Here is a 23143-nt window from a genome sequence, read left to right as displayed (position 1 = left end):
AATAAATGTATTTTGAAAATAGTATCATTTGTTTTTAGAATACAAATACTTGTAAGTACTGTAATGTTTACAAACTAATGAAAGCATATTGATTCAGGTGCATTCTTAAGGGGAATGTGTAATTCCCCCAAGAAGTGAATCCAATATATCCTGTGTGTAAAAATACCACCAACCCCCACCAAAAACAAACCCCAAAAAACACCAAACCAGTTGTCAAGCAAAATATTTTTAATTAGTAGGCTGATCATAAATAAATCCACATAAAAGTTTTAACAGAATTACAAAGTTTTGTGGCCTCAATTCAGAATATGTGTTAGTCAATCTCATTCTCTAACTGTGACAAAAAAGAGCTGTCATCCAACAATGAAGCACAGTGTAAGCAACTCATATTCTTTAGTTACATTTTTACATTTTCTTTACAAATGTAACATTTATGTACATCATATATATATATATACTTCTCTATCGCTCACATACTATTGTCTTTACAGGGACAAGTTGGGTTCACCCCATGAGAAGGAGCCACTCCTTGTCAGAAAGTACCTCACAGAAACAAGTAACACGGTGCCACTGACTTGGTGCCTCTCATTAGAACTCAGGTCCAGAAAGGGTGTAGGAATCGTAAGAAAACAGCTGCATCTAATTTCACATGATGACATGTCATTCCACACGGCTACGCAGGTGGCCCGCTGGTGCTCCCAGGAGGCAGGCTGCTGGGCCCGCGGTGAGGCAGCGTCACGGCTGGCACTGTGGCCGCCAGACAGTCGCTCCTTCCTCCCTTCCCACTGCTGTGCTGCCCACCCAGCCAGCGAGCACGTGTGGTGTGCACTGTATCTGTGACAAATCCCGGCGCTTCTGCAACACTCTGTGTTACCTAGCTTTAGGATCTTGGCTCTCAATCACTGCTATTCCACTTCACTTACAAATGTGCCGCTGGACATGAACCAGAAATTCATAGTATGAAAATGCAGCTTCTGTCCTGTCTTCAACCAAATGCTGGAAGAACTCCGCTTTGGCAGGACTCTCATCTCTGAAAGAGAGCGAGATGCACTTGCCTAAGTATAGTCAGAAACTGTGCTCCTGCACGGGCTTCGGGAGCCACGGCGCCGGGCAGCCTCCAGGGCTCTGCCCGGGGCACACCCAGCAGCCCTGGAGGTGTGCTCAGGCCCACAGCTCCCCCGGGAGGCACTTACTTCACCACGTGAAGGACGGGGCTCAGCGGTCTGCTGTCCCGAAGCCAGGCCACGAAGGATCTGGTCCTTTCTGATGAAAGGGTATCCAGGTCCGGAAGATACGTCTGATAAAAGAAACAGAATGAGGAATGATTCCCCCTCCTAGATGTTAGCAGAATAAGATCTAAACCATGATTCCACCCACCAATCAAATGCCCGGATTCTACACCGGGCCCCAGGAACAGCAACCATGCAGCACCTATCTAAAATGCTGGCAAGTCTGCTGCGAATATTACAGGTAAATTAGAAAAAATGTTTGCTCATAAGCATGTCCTGGATTTTTTTCTAGATAACCCATAGGCCACACAGTGCTAATCTCACAGTGATTAGCACGTCACGGGCACCACGTGTGCCTTTGTTTCTTCTATAGGGAGCATTCAAACGCTGAGGCTACCTAAGCCCAGTTTGCTCAGCAAGTACATACCACGCTTTCCTCTAAAATAGCCTCCCAGGAGAATTTCATGCTTTTAAAACGTAAAGGCAAGGAATCTTTGTTTTTTTGAGACAGGGACTGGCCTTGAACTCATGTGTGAGGGTCACAGGTGCACTGTGCCACACCCAGCCATGGGGGCGAGGAATCCTAAAGAGCACGTGAATGAGCAAATATGCTTAGAGACCATTTGTAGGGCTAGTTTAAAAACAAAGAGTCTATTTTACATGTATTACTTATTAATTACCAACAAATCATTTGCAGTACTCATTAGTAATAAATACTAATACAAATTACTAATATTTGGAGAATAATTTGGTATGAATATATGTTAAGATTTTTCTTTTTCAAAGCTAATGTGAAAGTAAACTACATATAATATATAGCATATAAAATTTGAATAAAATTATTTGGGTTAATTACATTTGTAAAGCATGTCACTATTAAAAAATAAAAATAAAATCACACTACCATCTTGATGTAAAACTTTTTCAGTTAGGCACAGATATTACTTATTCAACACTATAAGCACATGTGTACCTACCTACTATATATTACTTTAAGAGTAAAATAATTTATTGCATCGTGCAGTAATCACGTATCACAGAATATGTGATCATAACCTCTAACATCAAATGGTTTTTCAGAAAGGTTTAAAAATCTTTGCCAAATAGTAACAAAAGATATTCTGTACTACCAGATAATCTCAGAATTTTGCTATCTGTGATTTGGCTTTATGAATCATAAATAAAAATGGTTTATATTTAACCTTTAATTTGTAAGATTCCTCATTTATAAAGGCCCTCCCTCGTATAAGTTTATAAATACCCTAAGTATTTCTCAGTGTTTCTTACAGTGGCCTGCAGAGTTTCTTTTTCCCATGTTAAATGTTTGGTTCCTCTGAAAGTTATTTTGATGCGTGGAGTTAGGTAAATACCCAGCTTGGTCTCTTCCTAATGGTTACTCAGAGGTCCTAAGGCCATTATTATTATTTTGTTCTTGCTGGTACTGTAGATTCAACACGAGGGCTCCCATAAGTACCCCTGCACTTGTTCCCAGGATTCTTTTTCTACCATTCCAGGTCTTCCCACGATGATCTGAAGTGAAATCTTTGCCCCATCCTCTCTTTTGGAGTTCCGTCCACCTGTGAACTCCACCGCCCAGACTGATCTGCGGACTGTGCCGAGCCTGCCTGGCCAGCTGCAGCTTTGGAAGAGGTCTCCCAGTTGCTCAGCAGCGTTCCTCTCCTGCGCCCCCTTTGGCTGACATTACTTTTCTTCACAAGTGTTTCCTTATTAACTTTATTTAGAAATGAACCCTCAGATTAACTTGTCAAACCAGAAAAACAAAAATCTTAACACTAGATTAGGACAAGGATTGCACTGAGCTTGTATTAATTTAAAGGACATATTTACAACATGCAAACAAGGCCTCTGTTTTCAGTGAATAAAACCAGAACCCAGCACTGCATTTCCTTGGCATTGGTGAGTCTACAGTCAGTAAAGGCCCAGTGAAAACATGAGGTGTGCATCAGTAAACTTCCTGGAGGCTGTCTGGAAGCAGTCTGGTGTTTCTTCAGAAGGTAGACACAGAAGTTATAGGGTGGCTGGTGACCTGTGTCCACGCAGGAACTTGCCCACAGACATTCAGAGCAGCACTGCACGAGGACAGTCTCCAGTCATACAAAGGCATGAGCTGTGACCCAGGCCACACGGTGGGCTTCAAATGCAATGGGAGGTGAGAGAAGCCAAAGACAGAAAGGTTTACTTTACTACTGTGAATCCAGATAGAAAGATGGTGAAGTAAGGTTTTTTTTTTTTTTTTTTTTTTTTTACTGGGGAGAGTAAGGTTTTTTTTTTATTTTTTACATTTAGAAATGAGAGCTGATGACTGTATGAAAGCACTGAACTGGACACTTTAATATGGCTAAGAGTGAATCTTACACAAATTTTATGTCAATAAAAACATTAAAAACAAACAAGCAAAACAAAAAGCTGTATAAAATTCACTGACCATTTTCTGTGGTATTGATGCAAAATTAGGGTACCCAAGCACATCCTCTATGAAGTTATTGTCACAGCTTTTTCCGATCCAAATGTAAAAAACCTTAAAAAGGCAATAAAACATTAACACAACTGAACAGTTCAAAAAACCCATTACAGTGAATCCTCTCAAAATGATCTTGCATAAGAGGTCAAGGTCATTAGCATAAATATAGTAGGAATGAACATCAAAGCAAGATGGAAGCTGGCGACTGGCACACCATGAGTCCAAATCCAACAATCTAGAGCAATGGGGGCAAAACCAGGGCACTCGTGCCGCAGCCAGCTGTTTGTTAACCCTGAAAGCTCTAAAAGATTTGCCGTCATTGCTCTGGAGTAACTTGTATCTTCCTTGCTTAAACTGTAAGAGTTCTCAGAGAACAGACTCGGTCCTCTCCTTGTATTTCTCCAGCAGGAATGCAAAGCTTTAATCACAATGACTGACTCATTCTATTTCCCGTTCACTGTTTTTGATGGCGGCAGTACTAGGAATAGAACTCTGAGCCTCTGCACTAAGCTGTATCCTCAGTCCTTTTCTTAGTGTTTTGAGAAGGATCTTGCTAAGCTACTAAGCTGCCCAGGCTGGGCTTGAACTTGTAATTCACCTGCCTCAGTCTCCTCTAGTGCTGGGGCTCAGTCCCATCCACTATTTTAATACCGGCCCCACGCTTTGCCCTTCTTCTCTGGCTACCCAGAGTCTCTCTGCTCAGAAGGTATCGCTGTGAAGCTGTCCTGCCCGTTCCATACCCTTTCTATCCCTGTGCAGTGGCTTCTAAGCTAAACTCATCACTGACATTTCTAACAATGGCTGTATGAAGCTGAATCAGGTAAATGTGTGCAGTCCTCTGAACTTTGGTCTGACAGCGGAGTCTTGGAGGTAGGAATTCCTCTCTCCATGCTATGAATCACTCATTCATCTCTAATAGGAACACGATGCCAACTAGAAACTCCAAATAAAACCAGCCTCTGCCTAGCGCTCACCTGCTTGCCTCTTGCACGGCCCGGTCCAAGGCCCAAGGCTGGGAACCCCATCTCCCCTTGTCCAGCTGACCAGTGACCCTGCAACCTCACGACCCTGTGACCCCTCGAGGAGCTGTCACAAAGGGCACTTACTGAGCCGCAGTCCATGAGGAAAGCACCTTCCCGCGTCAGCCTCTCCGCAGACAGCTTCTGGAGAGGCGGCTGGGGCACCACTCTGTCGCTCACATGTATGGCACCCTGCAAAGGGGAGGACAGCGTGAAGGGGTTGAGGCTGCTGTCATTGTGTCACCATGGGTCACTAACTGGACACTAGAATACTAAGAGGTGATACTAGAGAACTTTGTAGGAAGCGAAAAAAATAACTGACTGCACACTGCTACCTTGCTTGTAGAATCAAGAAGCTCAAATATATTTGAACTAAGAATAAGAGCAGGCGTGCTAGGTGCTGCTGACTTCCCTCGGTTTCAGGTCACAGTGGAAGCCGGGCCACTGACCTTACTGCACCACGAGCTGCTTCCTTATCTCATGTATCTTTAGAAACATAATATTATGTTGTGAATTAGTGCTAATTTCAGAGAATATAGTTGTAGCACAAAAACCAAAATACATTATAAATCCGCACATTAGCATTATTGGATACCAGATTCAGTTTACTAAATAATCAATGGTGTGACATGATTGTATCAGAAAGTATCAGTATCTCAGAATACAAATGAAAATGTCCCCTCTACAGCTTAGTATTGCAACAAATACCACTGAAAATACACTATCACCTTAGTGACACTCACACATATTCAAAGCGAACAACTTCCAGGACACCAGCACATACCTCATCCGTCAGCCTGTCTATCCTGTATAAGTTGGGGTGAATCATTTTCATCAGATGAACGAGCGGCTGGGACTTTATCTGACACATGGCATACACCCGATCATCCAGGCGTGTACTTGTACCAGTTCTAAATGCTTTCTACAACCAAGAAGATAGGTTTTCCAGTAGAACATAAATACAGCGGACAAACTTGCTATCAAGTATGGAGAGAGCATGGATCCAACTCCCAGATCTGCCGTTTAATAGGGATGTGAGCAAGTTACTCAGCTTCTCTCAACTACACTGTTAGCGGAAAACAAGGAAACCAGTGCCTGCCTCTCCAGGCTGTTTTAAGGATTAAATAAGATAATCTATGCTGCACCTATGATGGTGCCTGAGCCGATGGAAAGATGGTCAGTAAAACCAGATCCTTTCCTAGGACTCGCTTTTCAGAAGCACACAGAGTGGACTCTAACTGCAACATTATTTAAACTGCTCACAGGTATTAACGAGTATATTTTTATAAATACTAATACTAGTATTTTATAATACTAATTTTTATAAATACTAATACCTTTATTTTCTACTTTTTTTTTTAGTCTTTAAAACTAAAGTGCCTAATCCTCTAGGTGACTATCACAAAGCAACAATTTAAGATTTCATTCACACCTAAGAATTTTTAGACATGTCATTAAAGGTAACAACATATAGAGAGCTACCTGTTTGAGGAGGGCCAGAACATAGAGAGGGAACAGCTTGAGAGAGGCGGGGGCAATCAACCCAGAGTGCTGGAAGTTTGAGACAGCGGAGCCATACGCGGACAGTGAATCCACCACAGCGTTCACCAAGGCGTCCCTTGCATCTGACAGACTCGATGACACTGATCGATCCACAGCTACAAAGCAATTGAAACAAAGGCTTCTGCCACCCGCATGCCAGTGAGCACAACCGTGTCTTATATTTTCATTACTTAAGAAATAGGATGCACTTCATCTATTTTTTCTGTCTTGTTTTAATTTTTGGAGACAGGGTTCCAGATGCAGTAGTTCAGGCTGGCCTTGACCTTATTATGCAGCCCAGGCTGACCTCAAACTCATCACATCCTCCTGCCTCAGCCTCCCAAGTGCTGGGATTACAGGTGTGTGCCACCATGCCTGGCCCCCTCTCTCATTTGAAATGTCTGCTATTCTATTTTCTGTTGTCCAAGAAAAAAAAAAAAAAAAAAAAAGAAATGTCTGCTCATTCCATATTTTTTCTGAACTAAGTTTAAGTAAATCTGATAATCAGAACAAATTAGATTCTTTTGGATTACGATTGCTTTGAGTTTTCCCCCGGACACTTAGCCACTACTGCTATTACAGAACATACTGTATGTTATCTATTTCTGAGAAAGCAAGCAATAGTTCCATTACTCAAATGAAAATCACATGTGTAAAGTATTATTTTTTCCTGCCCAATCTATATAAATTCCACAATCTAGGTCATCTCTGTGATCCTCTAAAATCTGCTTTGCAGAGCATTCCAGGTCAACAAATTTTTAAGAAGAGGCCAAATAAACACAGGTTTTCATAGAGATATTGAAGAAACAAATGATTAACATGAAACTTTTCTCCAAAAAAAAAAAAAAAAAAAAAAAAAAATCTTTAAATATACCCAAGCATGAAGAATACTGAGAAACAATCAGTTATAGTATAGATGACTCACCTTAAAAATTCAGATGCTGGACTGGGGTGTAGCTTAGTGGTAAAGTCCTCATCCAACACACATAAAATGCTGGGCCACAAAAAGCAGGATGGTGTGTGGATTTTGTCAGTAAATGCTACTATAATTCTGAGTAATAATGACTATTTCCCTCTACAACTATACAGGAAATAGCGAAGGTTCATTTCATGTCTAAATTTATCAATAAAAACAAAACAATGTTCACTGAGTGTAGCATGCTGAGCTGCCTGTCACATGCTCGCCTGTATGACTGATCCATCACTACTCTGAACACACACCCCTGCCCGCCCTTCTGCAGGTGACTGCCGACTCTTCCCCCTCCCTGGGTGAGTGTCAATTTGGAAATTCACGGCAAAGAAGCCAACAAGCCTTTGGGATGTAATCCAGCTTCTGTTTTCAGGACAGAAAAACATGTTTTGCCTCTTCTTTACTTTCGTACTCACCCATGTTTGCGAGAAGACAGATAGCAGCCTGCACGTCCACTCCTGCATACACCTCCGCTAGAGAGCTCACCACCGGCAAGCAGAGTGTGTGCACTCTAATCCTCCGCTCACCTGAACAGAACGGTGAACAAATGTCACTCCAGGAAGAAATGAAGACAACGAGTAAAAAATTCCGTTAGGATGCTGCTTAGCTAGATTAAATTACAAATTTAATGTACCCAATACAAAATGGAAGGTAAAATGCAATATGGAAACAAAGCTCGGTAAGTAATGTGTTTTACACATGTGTAAACATTGTGTTACCTCTCTAGTGTGAGAAGCTGAAAGAAACATGTGTATGTATGTGTGTGTGTGTGTGTGTGTATATGTATATAAAAAGATAGTAAGACAGTTACACTACTGATGTTTCTGAGTTCACTGAAGAGAAAGATCTGTGCTGGTATTTTTCGGACAATTGAACGCAGATGTCTTGTGCTTGGGTGAATGATTTGGGGGTGAGAATGTGCAATGTATGTGTATCACTGTTGCCCTGATTGACATGTTTTGAATTTTTTTCTCTTTGAAATAAAATGGATTTTAAAAAAATAAATAATGTTTTAAAGAAAATGAAACATTTTCCAAATGTACAGACTCTGAACACACACAATTTCAGTTTTTTTGAGACAGCTCTGAACTGGTCTTGAACTCACTATATAGTCAAAGCTGGTATAGAACTTGCAGCAATTCTCCTGCCTCAGCCTCCTGAGTGCTAAGATTATAGAAGTGCACACAATTTTATATATAGTGGAATATTAGGTTCTCATTTTTATTTTAATGTCACTCATTTTAAGTTATACCCAACAGAGTAAAGTATCTAAATATCTGAAAACTTGTCAAATAACAAGTGAAGGCCTAATTGCTACACAGCAATTTAATGAGAACCATCTTTTGCAGGGCAAGAAATAACACCACGGATGGCACAGCAGGATTTAGGAGGTGTTTACCAAAACCATTTGATTTTAGAAATGTAGGTTTTACATATACACACGCACATACACACAAATACTCATGGATACGTACTATTTGGAGATCAATAAGTTAAACCACACTACTTTCCAGCAGGACGGGGCCTTCCCCTCCCCAGAGAGCGTGGTGAGATGGAGGAGGAAGCCACCGCTACCACCGCTGCCGTGGCCCTGACCTTTACTGGACGTGTAGAGCAGCGCGGTCTGAAAGCACACCAGGGAGGTGTCCGTCAAGCTCTCCTCAATAGACAGCTGCACTGCGAACCCGGCATCAGGGTTGATGTTGGCAAGAGACAGCAGGTCAGTGGAGCGCACGAAGAAGTTTCCGTGGAAGGTGTGCATTGAAAGACCTGCAGGGCAGACAGACTCCTCTGAGAGCTCCAGTCACTGCACTCTCCGCACTCTAAGCTACACCTCTCACTAATCTTGAATCAAAGATACAGAAAGAGTCAGGTGTCCTGGTGCACACCTCTACCCCAGCATGCTGGGAGGCTGAAGCAGGAGGACTGCAGGTGTGAACCCAGCCTGAGCCACTTAGCAAGATCCTGTCTCAAAACAGAGCACAAAACCAAAAGCAGATGAGAGCGAAGTAAAGCTGGAGTTCTGGGTACAGGTTCTACAGTATTCATTCCAAAACTAATGTGGCGGACGTAAGGAAGACACTGCACTTTAACCTATGTCAATACCTAATCACGAGTATTTTCTCACATGATCAGAAATCAAAGACCTAACAAAGCAAACTAAACAAGGATATACAACTTAGATTTAAAATAACAGACCAGAATTGCTCCAGTAGGCACTCACATAAACCCAAGGAAATGTAAAGTAAGTGACTGTAAAGGTAAAGATCCTTAATCAGTGCTCATTTAAGAGCTTCTCCACGGCCCTCATTCCATGATGGGCTTTCTCCTCAGGCTCTTGAACAAACCAAAACATTACTTTTACTCACTTATGTGTTTTTCTTAAAAAATCATTTTTTAATAATTACACTCGCAACAGTGTGACACTGTGTATTTTGATATAAGCATGTAACATAATTTTTATAGGCTCTTACCTTTGGTACACCTTATCCTCATGACTGCTTCGAACCCAATTTTCCGTGTGAGATACCGTTTCAGGTCCTTCTGTAACTTTTCTGCTTGGGAAGGGTTGTGGGTACAGTGGAAAGATGGGTAATAATAGATGCACCCTGCAGAATACTTGGACATGCAAGCTTTGGAGAGAAGCAGGAAAAAAAATGAGCTATAAAAGCAACTATATTCTATTCTCGCAATGGCACATATTCTATATTGTAAAGAAATCTGAGTTGTAAGGAAGAAATTCAAGTCAAAATACAAGCAATGTAAATCGGAAAACAAAACTGTTTACAAAATATATGATAATGTTTATTGTTAAGCAGAATGCTCAGGGAACCATTATATAAACAAAATACTCGTGGCATTTTATGTAGTTCATTGGTAATCTTCACAGACATTACATAGAGAATTCATACACCATTCTCTCCAAGGTACTAAGCATGCTTACTAAAGAGATTCTATTTAATTACATGCTAAAAATGTTCACATCAACAGATCAACTTACCTAGAGAAGCCAGGTCAGAGTATTGTGAGCTTAACAGGAACAAGTCCATGGCTGTTTGCTGTCCTGAGCAATCCAAAGCAAGTTTCTTATAAAAGTCAGTTGCAGGGCCAAGATGCTGCACCACCTAAGCCGACAGATCATCAAGTAAGGGCCACAAGCCTTTCATTATGCACACAGCCTACCTTTCTTCTAGTAAGGAAGAGGACAGCCTCTTCTTCACCACTGAGGTAAGGGGTTTTAAAGGCACGGAGGTGGTCAGCACAGATTTCCTACAGCAGTGGCAGGCAACACTGTCTTTATAAAAAACACAGCCCAGCACCACTTTTTTTTTTGTCTTTTTCCTTTTTATCGGTACCGGGGATCGAACTCACGACTGCCTGCTTGCAAGGCAGGTGCTTATGCTGCTGAGCTAAACCTCCAGCTCCCCAGCACCACTTTTAATGCTTTGCATGTATGAAACAATTTAATTCTTACATTAATGCACTCTCTCACAGGGTTTTATTATCTGTCTTTTACACATGAGGAAGCTAAATCGGCTAAGATTACAGAACTACACAGTCACTACATGGCAAAATAATAAGACTGTAAACCCAAGAAATCTGACTCCAGAGTGAGAGATTCAGAGATTAATAAAGGTTTAAATAATTGCTGCCCAGTCACTGAATAATTCAGCTGAATGAAGTAATTTCACCTTTACTAAGATACATGAATTTTTTTGAGTTTAGGGATCTGAGAATGCTATCAATGCCACTTTCAAAATGCACTTGTAGGGGCCAAGGATATAGCTCAGCAGCACAAGCGCCTGCCTGGCAAGTGCAAGGTCCCAAGTTTGATTTCCAGTATCATTAAATAAATAAATAAAACATTATGATGCTTAATCATGCTTATTTGTGTGTCTTTAACTAAATGCTAGTAACCTGCAAGCAAAATTAATGGATTAGTTTGTTCTCTACTTTCCACATTTTACATAATGATAGGTAGCACATCTTTATAATTAAAGAGTTTTAGTGTGAACATGTTACAGTAACTCAGATTTAGTGCTTTTCATTGTAAAACAGAAGAGAAAACCAGAATTAGAAAATTAAGCCAAATATTTAGCGTTTAGAAGTCATATAATCTTTCACAAGTCACTTTAATCTGTTTTGCTGCTTGTAAAATGAAATGAGTAAGTGATTTCTAAATTTGTACGGCTTGCAAAGCAGTAAAAAGAACACTGTAACAGGCATAAAGAAAGTTAAATTCAGTGAAACTCTCTTAGTGACTTCTAAATGATGAATGAAGTGATCCAGCAGCATGATGAAGAGAGTCCCACTGCTGGCCAGCAGGGAGGGAAGCATCAGTGGACAGGACGGAGCAGCTAAGCTTACAGTACCTTTGTGCTGGATCTTTGATTAGGATCTTCTCGGGACTGCAGAAGGCCTGCACCCAAGGAAGGCAACTGTGTCTGAAATACAGACACACGGCCACCTGTTGGAGACATTAATTTAAAGGCAGCCTGAAGCGCCGGACCAAGGGCACTGTGTGTTTCTCTTGTGTTGGTGAACATACTTGGTAATGCATTCAGTAAGACTTTTATAAGCTGGGAAAACAAAGATAAAACATTCAGTTACTGAGAAGGCAAGGCAATAGTCTGCTTAAAACACCTCAGAACACAGCACACGTCACTGCATCTCTGGGGAGTGCAAACTAAGGAGAAAACAGACACGCTACCTGTGCTGTCTACTGTCTAACATTGACACATCAAGCGAACAAGTGTTAGCGTCTAGTTCAAACAACAGAAATACTTCGACACTTCAAGAAAATAAATCAATCTCACCTCTTTGCTTTCATATAGATTCACAAGTAAACCATCTGGTGTTGGTAGAAAAACATCTATAGGGAAAACATATTTTAGTCAACAAAGTTAAAAAGATATAATAAATTAGAAAATTTTAGTTTTCATCAAGTTACACATGTGAGTACTGCACATCACCTTATTAAATACATACTTATATACTACACAAATGTGGGTATACTACATATACAGGTGTAAAAAACAGAATCAAGCATGTACAAGGTATCGTTTTAAAACAAACAGCAAAGTGCACACATTATTCTCACAGGACATGGCAGCATGCACTGTGTAACACTGCCGCACCCATTCTGATGCCTGCAGTGAGAGGGACTTTCTATCTTGCAGGACGCTTACCATCTATGTCAGACACAATCAACATCTGAGGCTGTGATAACCCTTCTTGTAAATTGTAGAAATGAATAGTGCTGTCAAAGGTCATGAATCCTATTCTTGTTCGTGAATCTCCGGGAAGCCTAGATATAAAAACGACAATTTTAAGTTTCAAATGCTTAGTAACATTTGATATCACAAAATAATGAAACAAAGTTAAGTCTAACAATACTTTCAGAAGACACTGAAAATTATCTCTCAACCAACATAAAACACAGAACAAAGATGAAACATTTCATTTTCAGATGAAACTACTTAGATGTTAGATTTCATACTTAGTAAACTTAGTATCGATGTTCACGTAATAATAAACCAAAAGTAGAAGTGAAATTATTTTAAAAATTAAAGATTTTTTCCTAACTTTTCTTTGAAACATACTCATAAGGATAAACACTTTCAGTTTCAACATTACAAGAATATATCTCATTTAAGCATCTTAAGCACAGAATGACACATAAACACTTTATAAAAAACTGGAGTTATAAAAATTATAAATTTTAATCGGTAAAATTTAAAACGAACAACACGTTTATTAACACAATCTATCAAAGCAAGTAACCATTTCACTGCCCGTCTGACTTCCCATTTTAATGAGGGTGCCCCACAACCGTTAGCTTCATCATGCAGTTTACTCCTTGCAGTGTAAGTGAAATGCTGCCAGTGCATGTCACTGTGAGCACCGCGTCAGCAGGTCAAGGTGCAGGTGTCCCAGGGAGCAGCACAGTGTGCCTGGCTTGCCAGCAGGCGAGGCTGAGGGTGTCTAGACTGATTTTCCAGCCTTCAGCTCATGGTCTCTGAGCTGAGGGTCTCCTCTCACCGGGGGCAGAGGTCAATGACCCGCCTCCAGAATAAAACATACCAGGTTGAGCTGTAACTGGCCCTGCACTAAGCTCCTCTGTCTCAGAGATGTCTCCAGAGCCCATCACGAAAACCTGTTATTGCCTTTTATTTTCTTAGCACTTTACTTTCTGTCATAATCAAATGTATTTTCCAATAGTTTTGCGCTGTCAGAGAGGCTCCCGGGGGCACTGCATACAGACTTCTTTGTGCATGGGCGGGCAGGAAGGAAGGAAAGCAGGCTACTGGAGTAGGAAGCCGTGCAGGCATGGGGCCTGGCCTCTCCATGGATAGGGCAGGAGCCTGGCACCTCTGGGCAGGGATCAGAATCAGTTCTCCAATGGGGGCTCTCCCACTGCCACCCATGGTGAAGCTATTCCCAGACCCAATGAGCACTTGCGACTCAAAAAGTACACACACTTAAACCAAGAGTAAAAACAGAACAACTAAATTGCTAAAGGGCACCAAATGCCAATCTTTTAGCTCCTCTGGAGTTTTAGACTCCTAACTCTCACAGTGGTCAGATTGCATTTATAGGCCAAGATCAGTGGGATGCAGGCTCTGGTGACCAGGAACAGTCAACAGGGCAAGGGTTCTTGGGTTCAAATGCAAGAGAGGGGAGGCCTATGGCCCTTGTAACAAAGTACTTATGCACTACACCTTCTCTCCTGCCCAAGTCAAGAACCAGTGCAGAAGTGACCCACTGTCACCCACAACCTTGAGTCTCGTATCTTGTGGATTCTAGAGAGAAAAAAAAAACAAAAACCAGAACACAAACAACGTGGTCCCCAGAGTTCTGAGGGTTGTTTAAATGCTAGCTGAGAGGCTCCTGGGGGGCACATGGGCAGACTCAGGCAGGAATCAAAAGCCAAGGACAAAGCACTCAGCCAGCCTCCATTCCCGCTCCGTGGTGCAACCTGCTGCTCAGCACCTGAGGTACACAGTCCCTGCCTCTGAAGGGCGGCACTCAGGGGTGCCTCTTCCCTGCTGCCCCTCATCCTCCCCCAGGAGGAGGGAGGATGCCTTATGAGGAACTTCCTTGCTTAGAGTGTATTATGGCCACATCTCTTCCACTCGGACTGTTGTAACGTTTTAGCTTTTGCCTAATTTGAACAGGTAAAACTCTTCACCTACTGTAAACAGGATGTCTAGAAACACATGCACACCGTGGAATGACTCGAACTAGCTGTTTATTAACATACGTATCCCATCACAGGCTATCAGATGGGAACAGTTCAAATCCAGCTGGCATTTTCAAGGAACAGAGTACACGGCTATGCGCTCTGGTTAATGGGCACCTACCCGGTGCTGCAGCAGAGCTCAGCTGTATCCTGCAAGCAGTGCCTCCCGCCCCGCAGCTGCCCTCTGCTGCACAGGAGTGGAGTGGGCGGCCCTCACCTGGCAGCGGCTGGCGTGGCCCCTCAGCCTGTCCCTGTGCAGTCTCCCTGACTGCTGATCCCGACTGAGGCCTTCCCATGCACAGGTGATCAGGCCCACGGGGTCACCGCTGAGTCGCAGGGCAGTCAGGTAAGATCAGATTCGTGATGAGATGCCAAAACTTATGTGACTTTATGATTCAGGTACTGAGTCACTTAACTCATGATAACTCAAGTGGGGAATTCTTATTCTACTATGATAGACGGAAAGTACTCTTACAGTTTACAGATACGTATACTTGAACTAACAAAAGGTAAACCAGTAAACTGCTGACACTTCAGATTTATGTATATTTATATGCAGACACATGGGATGAGTAAAAACTATTCTTACTTGTCCAAGTTTTCTAACAGCGACTGGCACAGAACTGTCAAATAGCCGGCTTCCACAGCATTGTGCGACACATCTAAAACAAACAGGTACACTGCAGCCTGAGGAGGACGGAGCTGAAAGGAGCAGAAGCGATGCGTTCAGCGGCACATCGGAGACCCCCTTTCCCCAGTACTATGAGGTATTTGCTCGCCAAGTACCCTGTCCTAAAGAGAAAACAGGACTACTGCCTGTAACACCTTGTGCACTAATGAAAAGAAATGATAAAACTTGTGGATTAAGCATGATAAGGTAGTTATAATGGTTAAATATTTTCCTGGTAAGGAATGTTGGCTAAAATATCTCCTAAAGAAGAATTAGGCTTATTTATTGATGACCGCAGATTTATATATACTTTCCTTATTTCTAAAGGCACTGATTTAATTTTTTTGGTCTTTCTTGAGACAGGGTTTTGCTTATGCAGTTCAGGCTAGCCTTGAACTCATTTTGTAGCCCAGGCTGATCTCTAACTTGCAACAATCCTGGCCTCAGCCTCCTCAGTGCTGAGATTACATGTATGTGCCACCACACTTGGCTTAAAAACATTGAAAATTTTAAAATTTTATTTTATTATTTATATAGTGCTGGAGATCCAACCCAGGGTTTCACCCATGCTAGGCAAGTGTCTTGCCACTGAGCTTACACCTCTAGTCTATGAAGCTTGTGTGTGTGTAATGTCATTCAAGTCAGGCATGGTTGCACATGCCAATATTCTTGGCATTCTGGAAGGCTAAGACAAGAGGCCCACATGTTAACACCCAGATGTGGCAACCAAGTGAATCTGTTTCAAAGGAAATCATAAAAAAGGGCTGGGCATGAAGGCCTAGGGTTCAATATCCAGTACTAGGTAGATAAATGCCAACACAGGTGGTATGAATCACATAACAAAAATTAAAGATTGTTTCTTGCACTGTAGCTTTAATTAGATTAAAATTCCCACGGTCCCTAAGAAGAGTTAAGACCAAAATAAGTCATAAAGATAAATTGAGAGTTTAAAAGTGATTAAGCGAAAGTTTACTATAGTTAATATGGAACTAAATGTGAAAATTATAATTATGTTGCAAAAGGCTAAGTCAGATACAAAAGATCACAGAAACTATAAAAATAAAAGTGGGCCAACCACCAGAAATCCACTACATAGCATATTCCCCCTTTTCCACTAGCTGTACGTTAAATACTTGCAGATAACAAAGATTAGAAATAAGGATACAAAAGAAACACAGTCATAAAAATGGGAAGATATAACTGATAACAAGCATGACTTAGGTAAAAACAAAACTCACTTTTGTAAATAGAAGCCTGACATTTAGAGCCCATATAATTAAGGCAGAATTTTATGACTGGACCAACAAGAGAAAGATTAGTTGCTATCCATTTATCTTTGTATTTTTATTGAGTGAACCAGAAAGTGGTATCTTTAAAACCTTGAAAACCGCAGTTTGGGGCAGAAATACTCATTTTTCTGTTTGAAGTGCCTTTAATGTTAAATGATAAAAGTATGTTCTCATTCCAGGCAGGTAGTTAAATCCAAGTGAGAACAACAAACATTGTGTGTGCTCATCATAACACGCTATAGCAGTAACACTTAGTGATGAATACATTTTTCTAGATCAAATAACATTGTGTTTTTTAAGTATAAACTTCCAGTATTAATGTACTTTAAAAATCAATACTATGACAATTTCAGAATTTGGTCAAGAATTTACTTAACAGAAAACTGAAAACCCACACAAATGTATTCCAGGACTAACTTAACACCAATTGTTACCATGTAATCGGAGGACGCGATGAATTCCACAGTTGAATTCTGAACTTCGGGTCGTTTGTGAGGTTCTCCATAAGATCGTGTAAGGGGGTTATACATAAACTCTTCAGGAACTGGGGAAGATGAGGAATAGAGTGCAAATTTAGTAATAATCCCAGAGTTAACTCCCTTTATCATCAATACTTAAGGGTTTACTAACAGTTCTGTGAACATTCAATGACAAAAACAAAGCCCTTCAGGCCTCTTAATAAGGAGATCCAAAGGCTGAAAATAACTGATTTTCTGGTATCACGGGAGGAAACCGGGACACAGGAAACCTCCCTCCTTAGACTTGTGTCCTACTTACTATATTACATGACACAGAAAACAATCAGAGATACAAATCTGAAAGCCAGTAAGATAGGCGGATGCAGGGAGTGAACAGTGGGATGGAGACGCGCATGCACACACAGGTGGGGGCGGCCCGGGACGACAGGGCCAGCGCAGCAGAACGCAGCCTCCTGTGCAGGGCATGCAGGCGCCCTGCTGCTTCCACGGTCACTCTTCCCTCTGCCCTCGCCTCACTCGCCTCATCACCGCAGCCCTGGCAGGCAAAGTGCAGGTGGCCCAGCTCAGGATGGGGAGAGCTGCTCTTACAGCAATGCGGAAGCCCATGACCAGGATGTGAGGAAACGCTGCAGACTGCCTGCAGGAGCCAGTGCTTACCATCGTTCACTCTATAGCACAGGTTGCATTTCCATCTTCGCTGGTCAATGAAGGACACAAACGGGTTGATATACGTTCGACAAGATCTGCACCGCACGATGATATTTGATGTTATAACTGGTAATTGCTGGGAAAGAAAACAAAGATATTGTCATAGTGCCCCTGTGAAAATGGCACTTACAGCCCTCTGCTCACATTCAGAACAGAGAGGTTCATGCGGTTTGCACAGAGGCATAGTAACCAAACCTGGCAACGTGCTGGACTCCTATCAAGCTTTCTTGCTGTTTTGTCACAAACCGTAAGCTAACACTGAAGCAGCCACACCAAATCAAGCAAAAAAGTCTAGCTGACAGGAGAGCCTGGCTGGCCAAGGAAATCATAGAATGTAAGCACTCTTCAGCTAGACAGGTTCATGGTGTGAAAGCAGCATACACCACTAGGCAAGAATGCCTTTACAGCAGGGCGCGATGGAGCGTGCACGCCTGTAACCCCAGCACGGCGGAGGTAGGCTGAGGTAGGGGGATTGCAAGGTCTGATCTGGTCAGGGCAATTTAGCAAGACTGTCTCAAAATACAAGGAGGACTGGAGATGTGGTTTTAGCTCAGTGGTGGAGCATCAATGCATTCTATTACAGTCTCACACATACACACAAACGGGGCACCCCCACCACCTGTCTGTCAATTGATTACAAGTGGGGACAGTGTCTCCACAGGGGTCGCGGCCAGAAGCCGCCAAGCAGTCTGCTATTCAATCAGAAAATACAAAGAAGGCAGAGTGAGTGTGACGGAGACATACAACCTAAGAAGTATAAATAAAACTTCTCTAGCTCCATTGTTTTTCCTAAGCTTTATAAATTTCACTTCAATATAATGCATCTGCGAGAGACACTGGACGAGGTATAAGAACTTAGTCAGCAGCCAACAAATGTCTGGCTTCAACACATTTGAGAGCCGGGGTCTTCCTGTCACCACGGCTGAGAGCCTCCCAGCTCTCCCCCCAACTGCGTTGCACCGCTGCAGGAAGCCTCCCACAGTCTCCCCATCTTCTTCTATACTGCTTCCAGCTTCTTCCTGATGGTGCCAGGCTTTTGTCACTATAGGACACTTCCCTAATCACCTCTGCATTAAAAGAGCTTACTGTAGCACCTGTGGCAAAGTAGCTGCTCAGAAAACATTCATTTGAATTGATTATTTCTAGCTCCAAATCAAAGATGCAAATTCTAAGAAAATACAAGATTTATATCTTTTGAACACAAGCAATTTTAGCATTCGCAGTATTTTAAAATGTCTACTGTACCGTCAGGTCTCTGAAGGGATGTAACAGCAGTCCCAACGGAAGCTTGGCTTTATTCAGCAATGCCTGTGTCTGTGGGATATTCGTCAGGGTACACCGGAAGGAACTGCAAGAAGCAAGCAGAGCGGAGTGTGCTAGCTGTCAAAACAACACACTGCGGGGACAGGGTAGGTCGGAGTGTTTCAGGGTGCAAGTGAGTCGTCTGGGCATGTTGTAACCATAATCAGGAAGGCCCTGGTTACTTCAAACAAGCATAAATATAACACATGGCTAAAGATGCCAACTAAGGACCACCTTTCATGGTGGAAAGGACAACACATTTGGAGAAAAAAAAATGACACTATTAGGAGCACCCGTCAGATATAAATGGGGTAAAACATGAGGACAGGGCACAGTGTCCTCTCACCCTCACTCTTACTCTTTTTGGTGGTCTGAACATCAAAAGCCAAGCCTGTCTGGTGCTAGCACAGCACTCGCTACTGAGCTACACTGACGCCAAGGCAGACTTTTCCCTCAGGAGGGGTCCTTCTGCTCTCCTGCTGTCCATCTCCGACTCATCAGTTAACGCTGCTCCTCTCTCTCCACTCTGAGGATGCCTTCGTCCTCTGCGCTCTGACCACACTTCGTCTGACCCCCCTGAGTTGCCTGTGAACCTCACCTGCCTTCCCCCTTGAGATGGGAGGTCACGGGCTCCTGTGCCACGCCGGCAGTTTCTCCCATTGAGAAGTGCTTCCTCCTTAGGCAGGCTGCACAGAAGAACCCTAACGGTGCAAGCAGCCAAGGAAGCAGGCAGCAGCAGGCCAGGATAGCTCAGGCACTGCAGAGAAGCAGCAGACACTGTGCCGGGCCCTCTGGTCACTCGAGGCTGTGCACTTCTGCTTTGTGCCTCGCCCTGGCCAGGTCCACGGGGCATGCTGGGGTGGCCTGGACCCTATGATTCTCATCAAGCCAGGTCCACCCAAATGTCAACTACCAGGAAACTGGGACTGACCTCAGCCAGGAGCATTGCCCTCCCCCAGCACTCGCCATTCTTTTTTCTCTTCAGTGATGCTGACGTGGTATCACAGATTTACTAGTCTGACTGCACAATGTGTCTTTCCTTACTAATTATCTTGTATGCAGGCCTTACTATTACAGAATTGTACAGCCCCTAACTCAAAAATACGAAATCTGAAATGCTCCAAAATCCAAAAGTTTCTGAGTAGACACAATGCTCGAATAGTTCCAGATTTCAGAGCATTTTGGTTTAGCCATGCTCGGCCAGTAAAGACTATGCAAATACTCCACAATCTGTAAACTGCAAGACCTGAAAACAATGAAGGTGCCCACCCTTTGGAGTAAAGGACAAACATATTCATGTGTTAGCACTGACAGCACTGAGACTTTATGAAGATAAGCAAGCTGCATGAAGTCTCACAGCTGCTTGCTAGAGTCATGGTTTCCCAACTCTTATGCCTGGACTCTGAATCACCACTGGGTGACAGGAGAACAGGACAGGACTGAGACAAGGTGAGAAGAGAAACAGGTAACTGAAACTGAATTTTACACCTGCTTCAACACAAACTGAAAGAAATTTCCCATCAGGGAAATGATACCATGCTACTTCAAAGTCACCAATGCACACAGTATTTTCATCAAAAGTAGATTACACTCGAGATTACAAAATGTATAAGACACCTACTCAGGGCTGCAGTTTAACTTTTTGAGGTCCAAGTTCAAGTTAGGTACAGGAGCCCAAATAGGAGTCGGGGGTAAAACATCCTTCTCCTGCGTGAGGTTCACGGGCCGCAGGCTTTCGGGCTGGGGGGAACTCTGGAGACTCAATCCTCCCAGACTGGATGACAGCTGGTTCACACCAGGATACTGCTGTGAGTGCAACACAAAGCAGGTCAGACAGAACGGATTGGATAGGAGTCAATCTGCTTATGTTACATGGGGAACTGCAACCAGGAAAACCCAAAGTAATCAGGTTCAAAACTGGCTCGGCAATAGTACAATAACTTATAGTGCAATCGATTTAAAGCATACTTGAAAATTTCAAAACAAAAATACTGGGTAAACTTAAAATCTTAGTAGTAAGTTTAAATCTTGAAACAACATTTCAGCAACAATGCTATTCAATATAAGAAATTTGTTTTCTTTGAACAGTTTATGCTAAAAAGGCAATCAATCATCAACTTTCAGAGTAACAAGCCAACACCACTGAAATCCACAATGATGTTCAAGCAGTTTTCGCTTTGTATTTTCTGCTCATTATATTGTATTACCAGAATTCATGGATTTTTGCTAACTCAAGCTGATTTAATTGCTGTCACTGTTCATCTGATGTTCGTATTACTCAACTCTTGGCCAGTGTGAACTCTTTAAAGCTGGTCCCATTACCCTATTATTATTGCTCTCCTTGCTTTTACTGTTTTCTTCTGCAGTGTTGGGGACCGAACCACGCTGGGTTCGACCCCCCGGCCACGCCCCAGCTCCTACAGCAGTGACCTTCTGACAGGAGCTGTATCTTGTTATCCTTTGTCAGACCCTTGCTTGCTGGTGTAATATTCTATACTCTTCCTCCCCGTACCAAGAAGGAGCCATTCGTTGGTCCACAGAGGGATCCGTCCTCCTTCTAAATACAGACGCTGCCTGGGATGAGAATCTGTGTGGTCAGTGCTGCTACTACTTCCAGGCTTGTGCAATAGACAGAGATAGAAAACACACATTTCTAAATAGCAGGAAAATGTGAGTTCATACCAATATTTCCAATTCAAATTTAAGACAATACTTTTACTATATAAAGTTCTCTAATTTTTGTACCTGTCATCTCTATCCTCTGGTTGAAAATCTTGATTCCTAGTGGCAGGAGCCTGATGGTTGTCCCTTGACTGGCATCCATGGTAGGGGGAGGGGGTCAGTTCTCAGGTCCCCCAAGGATACCAAAATCTGCAGATGCTAAAATCCCTTATATACTATAATGCATCATCTGTACATAACCTGCTCACATCCTTCCACACACTTTAATTCATCCCTAGATTACTTTGAATATCTAACAAAATGGAAATTCAATGTAGTTATTATATCACTTAGGAAGCAATGACTTGAAAAGTCTGGAGGTGTTCAGTATGGAAGTCATTTTTTGTTCCTCAAATATTTTCAATTCCTGGTTGGCCTGAATCCATGATTCAGACCTTATAGATGGAATTGGCTATATAGTACTTATTTTATCTTATGACACACTTATTTAAATAGTTTCAAAACAACAGCATCATTACTACAAATGTAAAGTTATTAAATTAAATGTTAAGATTTTGTAGTTCTTTTTGTTTTTATATAATGCCACCATGAAGTACAAAACACTGAATTTTATGATTCGCTAATCCTAGTACTACTCAAAGTGACATAACTAAATGTCAGTATAAGATACACATCCTAGAATATGCCATATTCTAACTTAAGGAAATAAAGACATAATGTAATAGAGTTCAGTAGACACTGTAGTTAGCTGGCTTGAAATGGGCAGTCAGCACAGAAGAAAAGATAAAAAATAAATAAATAAAAGGTAAGAAAGGAGAGATAAAGACCCTTCCACATCTTCCAGGAAGAGGGTTCTTATGCATAGTACACTGAATTAATTGACAGCTCCTCCCTCACCTTGGGGCTGGACTTTCAGGAACATGAGAAATGCAAAACAACTAGTTTCCTTCAAACTCTTTTTCTGAAGTAAGCAGAGTAACTCACTTTTCCCTGCATTCTGTTTATGTACATAAGACCAAAATGAAGAGAGGGTTTTCACTTGTGGAATTCCCTCCTGGTGGGGTATCCACCAAGAGCAATTTTTCAGTAAAAACTCCTCTAACTTGTTCCTTTTGGCCACAATTTCATTCTTGCATTTTGTGAGAGGAGGAGCTCAGATTTATATGCAATTAACTGCGTGAATCATTAAGCCTGAATATAATCAGGCTGCTAAGACTTCACATCCACTGGAGAGGAAATGGAACAAAGGAACAAGTTAAATGATGCTGCAAAGAAGCAACAAGCCAAATTCAAAACATGGCACAATCTACAGGACCACAGATGCAGACTTTCCTACCAGGCCAAGGATATAAAAAGAAAGGGTGAGGGTTCATTCTAAATTAAGACAGTAATTATGACACATAAGCAAACATATCCTAATTAGTAAGTTATTGAGTCCTGATTTATAGAAATCATGTATAAGACGGCATTTCTAAAACAGGGAAATGTGAATATGCACCAAATTTTAAATGCCATTAAGCAATTATTA

General features: G+C 42.1%; 1 protein-coding gene across 3 annotated transcripts in view; it reads right to left on the bottom strand.

The window, feature by feature from the left end:
• Positions 1 to 210: 210 nt before the first annotated feature.
• Sec24b (SEC24 homolog B, COPII coat complex component) overlaps positions 211 to 23143 on the bottom strand; it is a 65343-nt gene continuing 42410 nt past the window's right edge. For all 3 annotated transcript variants that reach the window (XM_003467997.5, XM_005002899.4, XM_063260620.1), the window contains 18 exons: positions 20555 to 20739; positions 18877 to 18979; positions 17581 to 17707; positions 16879 to 16988; positions 15075 to 15187; positions 12432 to 12550; positions 12060 to 12115; positions 11616 to 11822; positions 10244 to 10367; positions 9717 to 9875; positions 8839 to 9012; positions 7659 to 7769; positions 6213 to 6388; positions 5515 to 5652; positions 4818 to 4922; positions 3676 to 3768; positions 1194 to 1297; positions 211 to 1030 (listed from right to left, as the gene is read on the bottom strand). In XM_003467997.5, the coding sequence (XP_003468045.1) occupies positions 916 to 1030; positions 1194 to 1297; positions 3676 to 3768; positions 4818 to 4922; positions 5515 to 5652; positions 6213 to 6388; positions 7659 to 7769; positions 8839 to 9012; positions 9717 to 9875; positions 10244 to 10367; positions 11616 to 11822; positions 12060 to 12115; positions 12432 to 12550; positions 15075 to 15187; positions 16879 to 16988; positions 17581 to 17707; positions 18877 to 18979; positions 20555 to 20739 (2319 nt within the window). In that variant the 3' untranslated portion in view covers positions 211 to 915. The remainder of the gene's footprint in view (positions 1031 to 1193; positions 1298 to 3675; positions 3769 to 4817; positions 4923 to 5514; positions 5653 to 6212; positions 6389 to 7658; positions 7770 to 8838; positions 9013 to 9716; positions 9876 to 10243; positions 10368 to 11615; positions 11823 to 12059; positions 12116 to 12431; positions 12551 to 15074; positions 15188 to 16878; positions 16989 to 17580; positions 17708 to 18876; positions 18980 to 20554; positions 20740 to 23143) is intronic.

Source organism: Cavia porcellus, unplaced genomic scaffold (assembly GCF_034190915.1).
Source record: "Cavia porcellus strain 051 isolate PalLab524CR breed Dunkin Hartley unplaced genomic scaffold, mCavPor4.1 scaffold_14, whole genome shotgun sequence".
Lineage (NCBI taxonomy): Eukaryota > Metazoa > Chordata > Mammalia > Rodentia > Caviidae > Cavia > Cavia porcellus.
The sequence above is the reverse complement of the archived record's forward strand: the minus strand, read 5'-3'. Positions and strand labels throughout refer to the sequence as shown.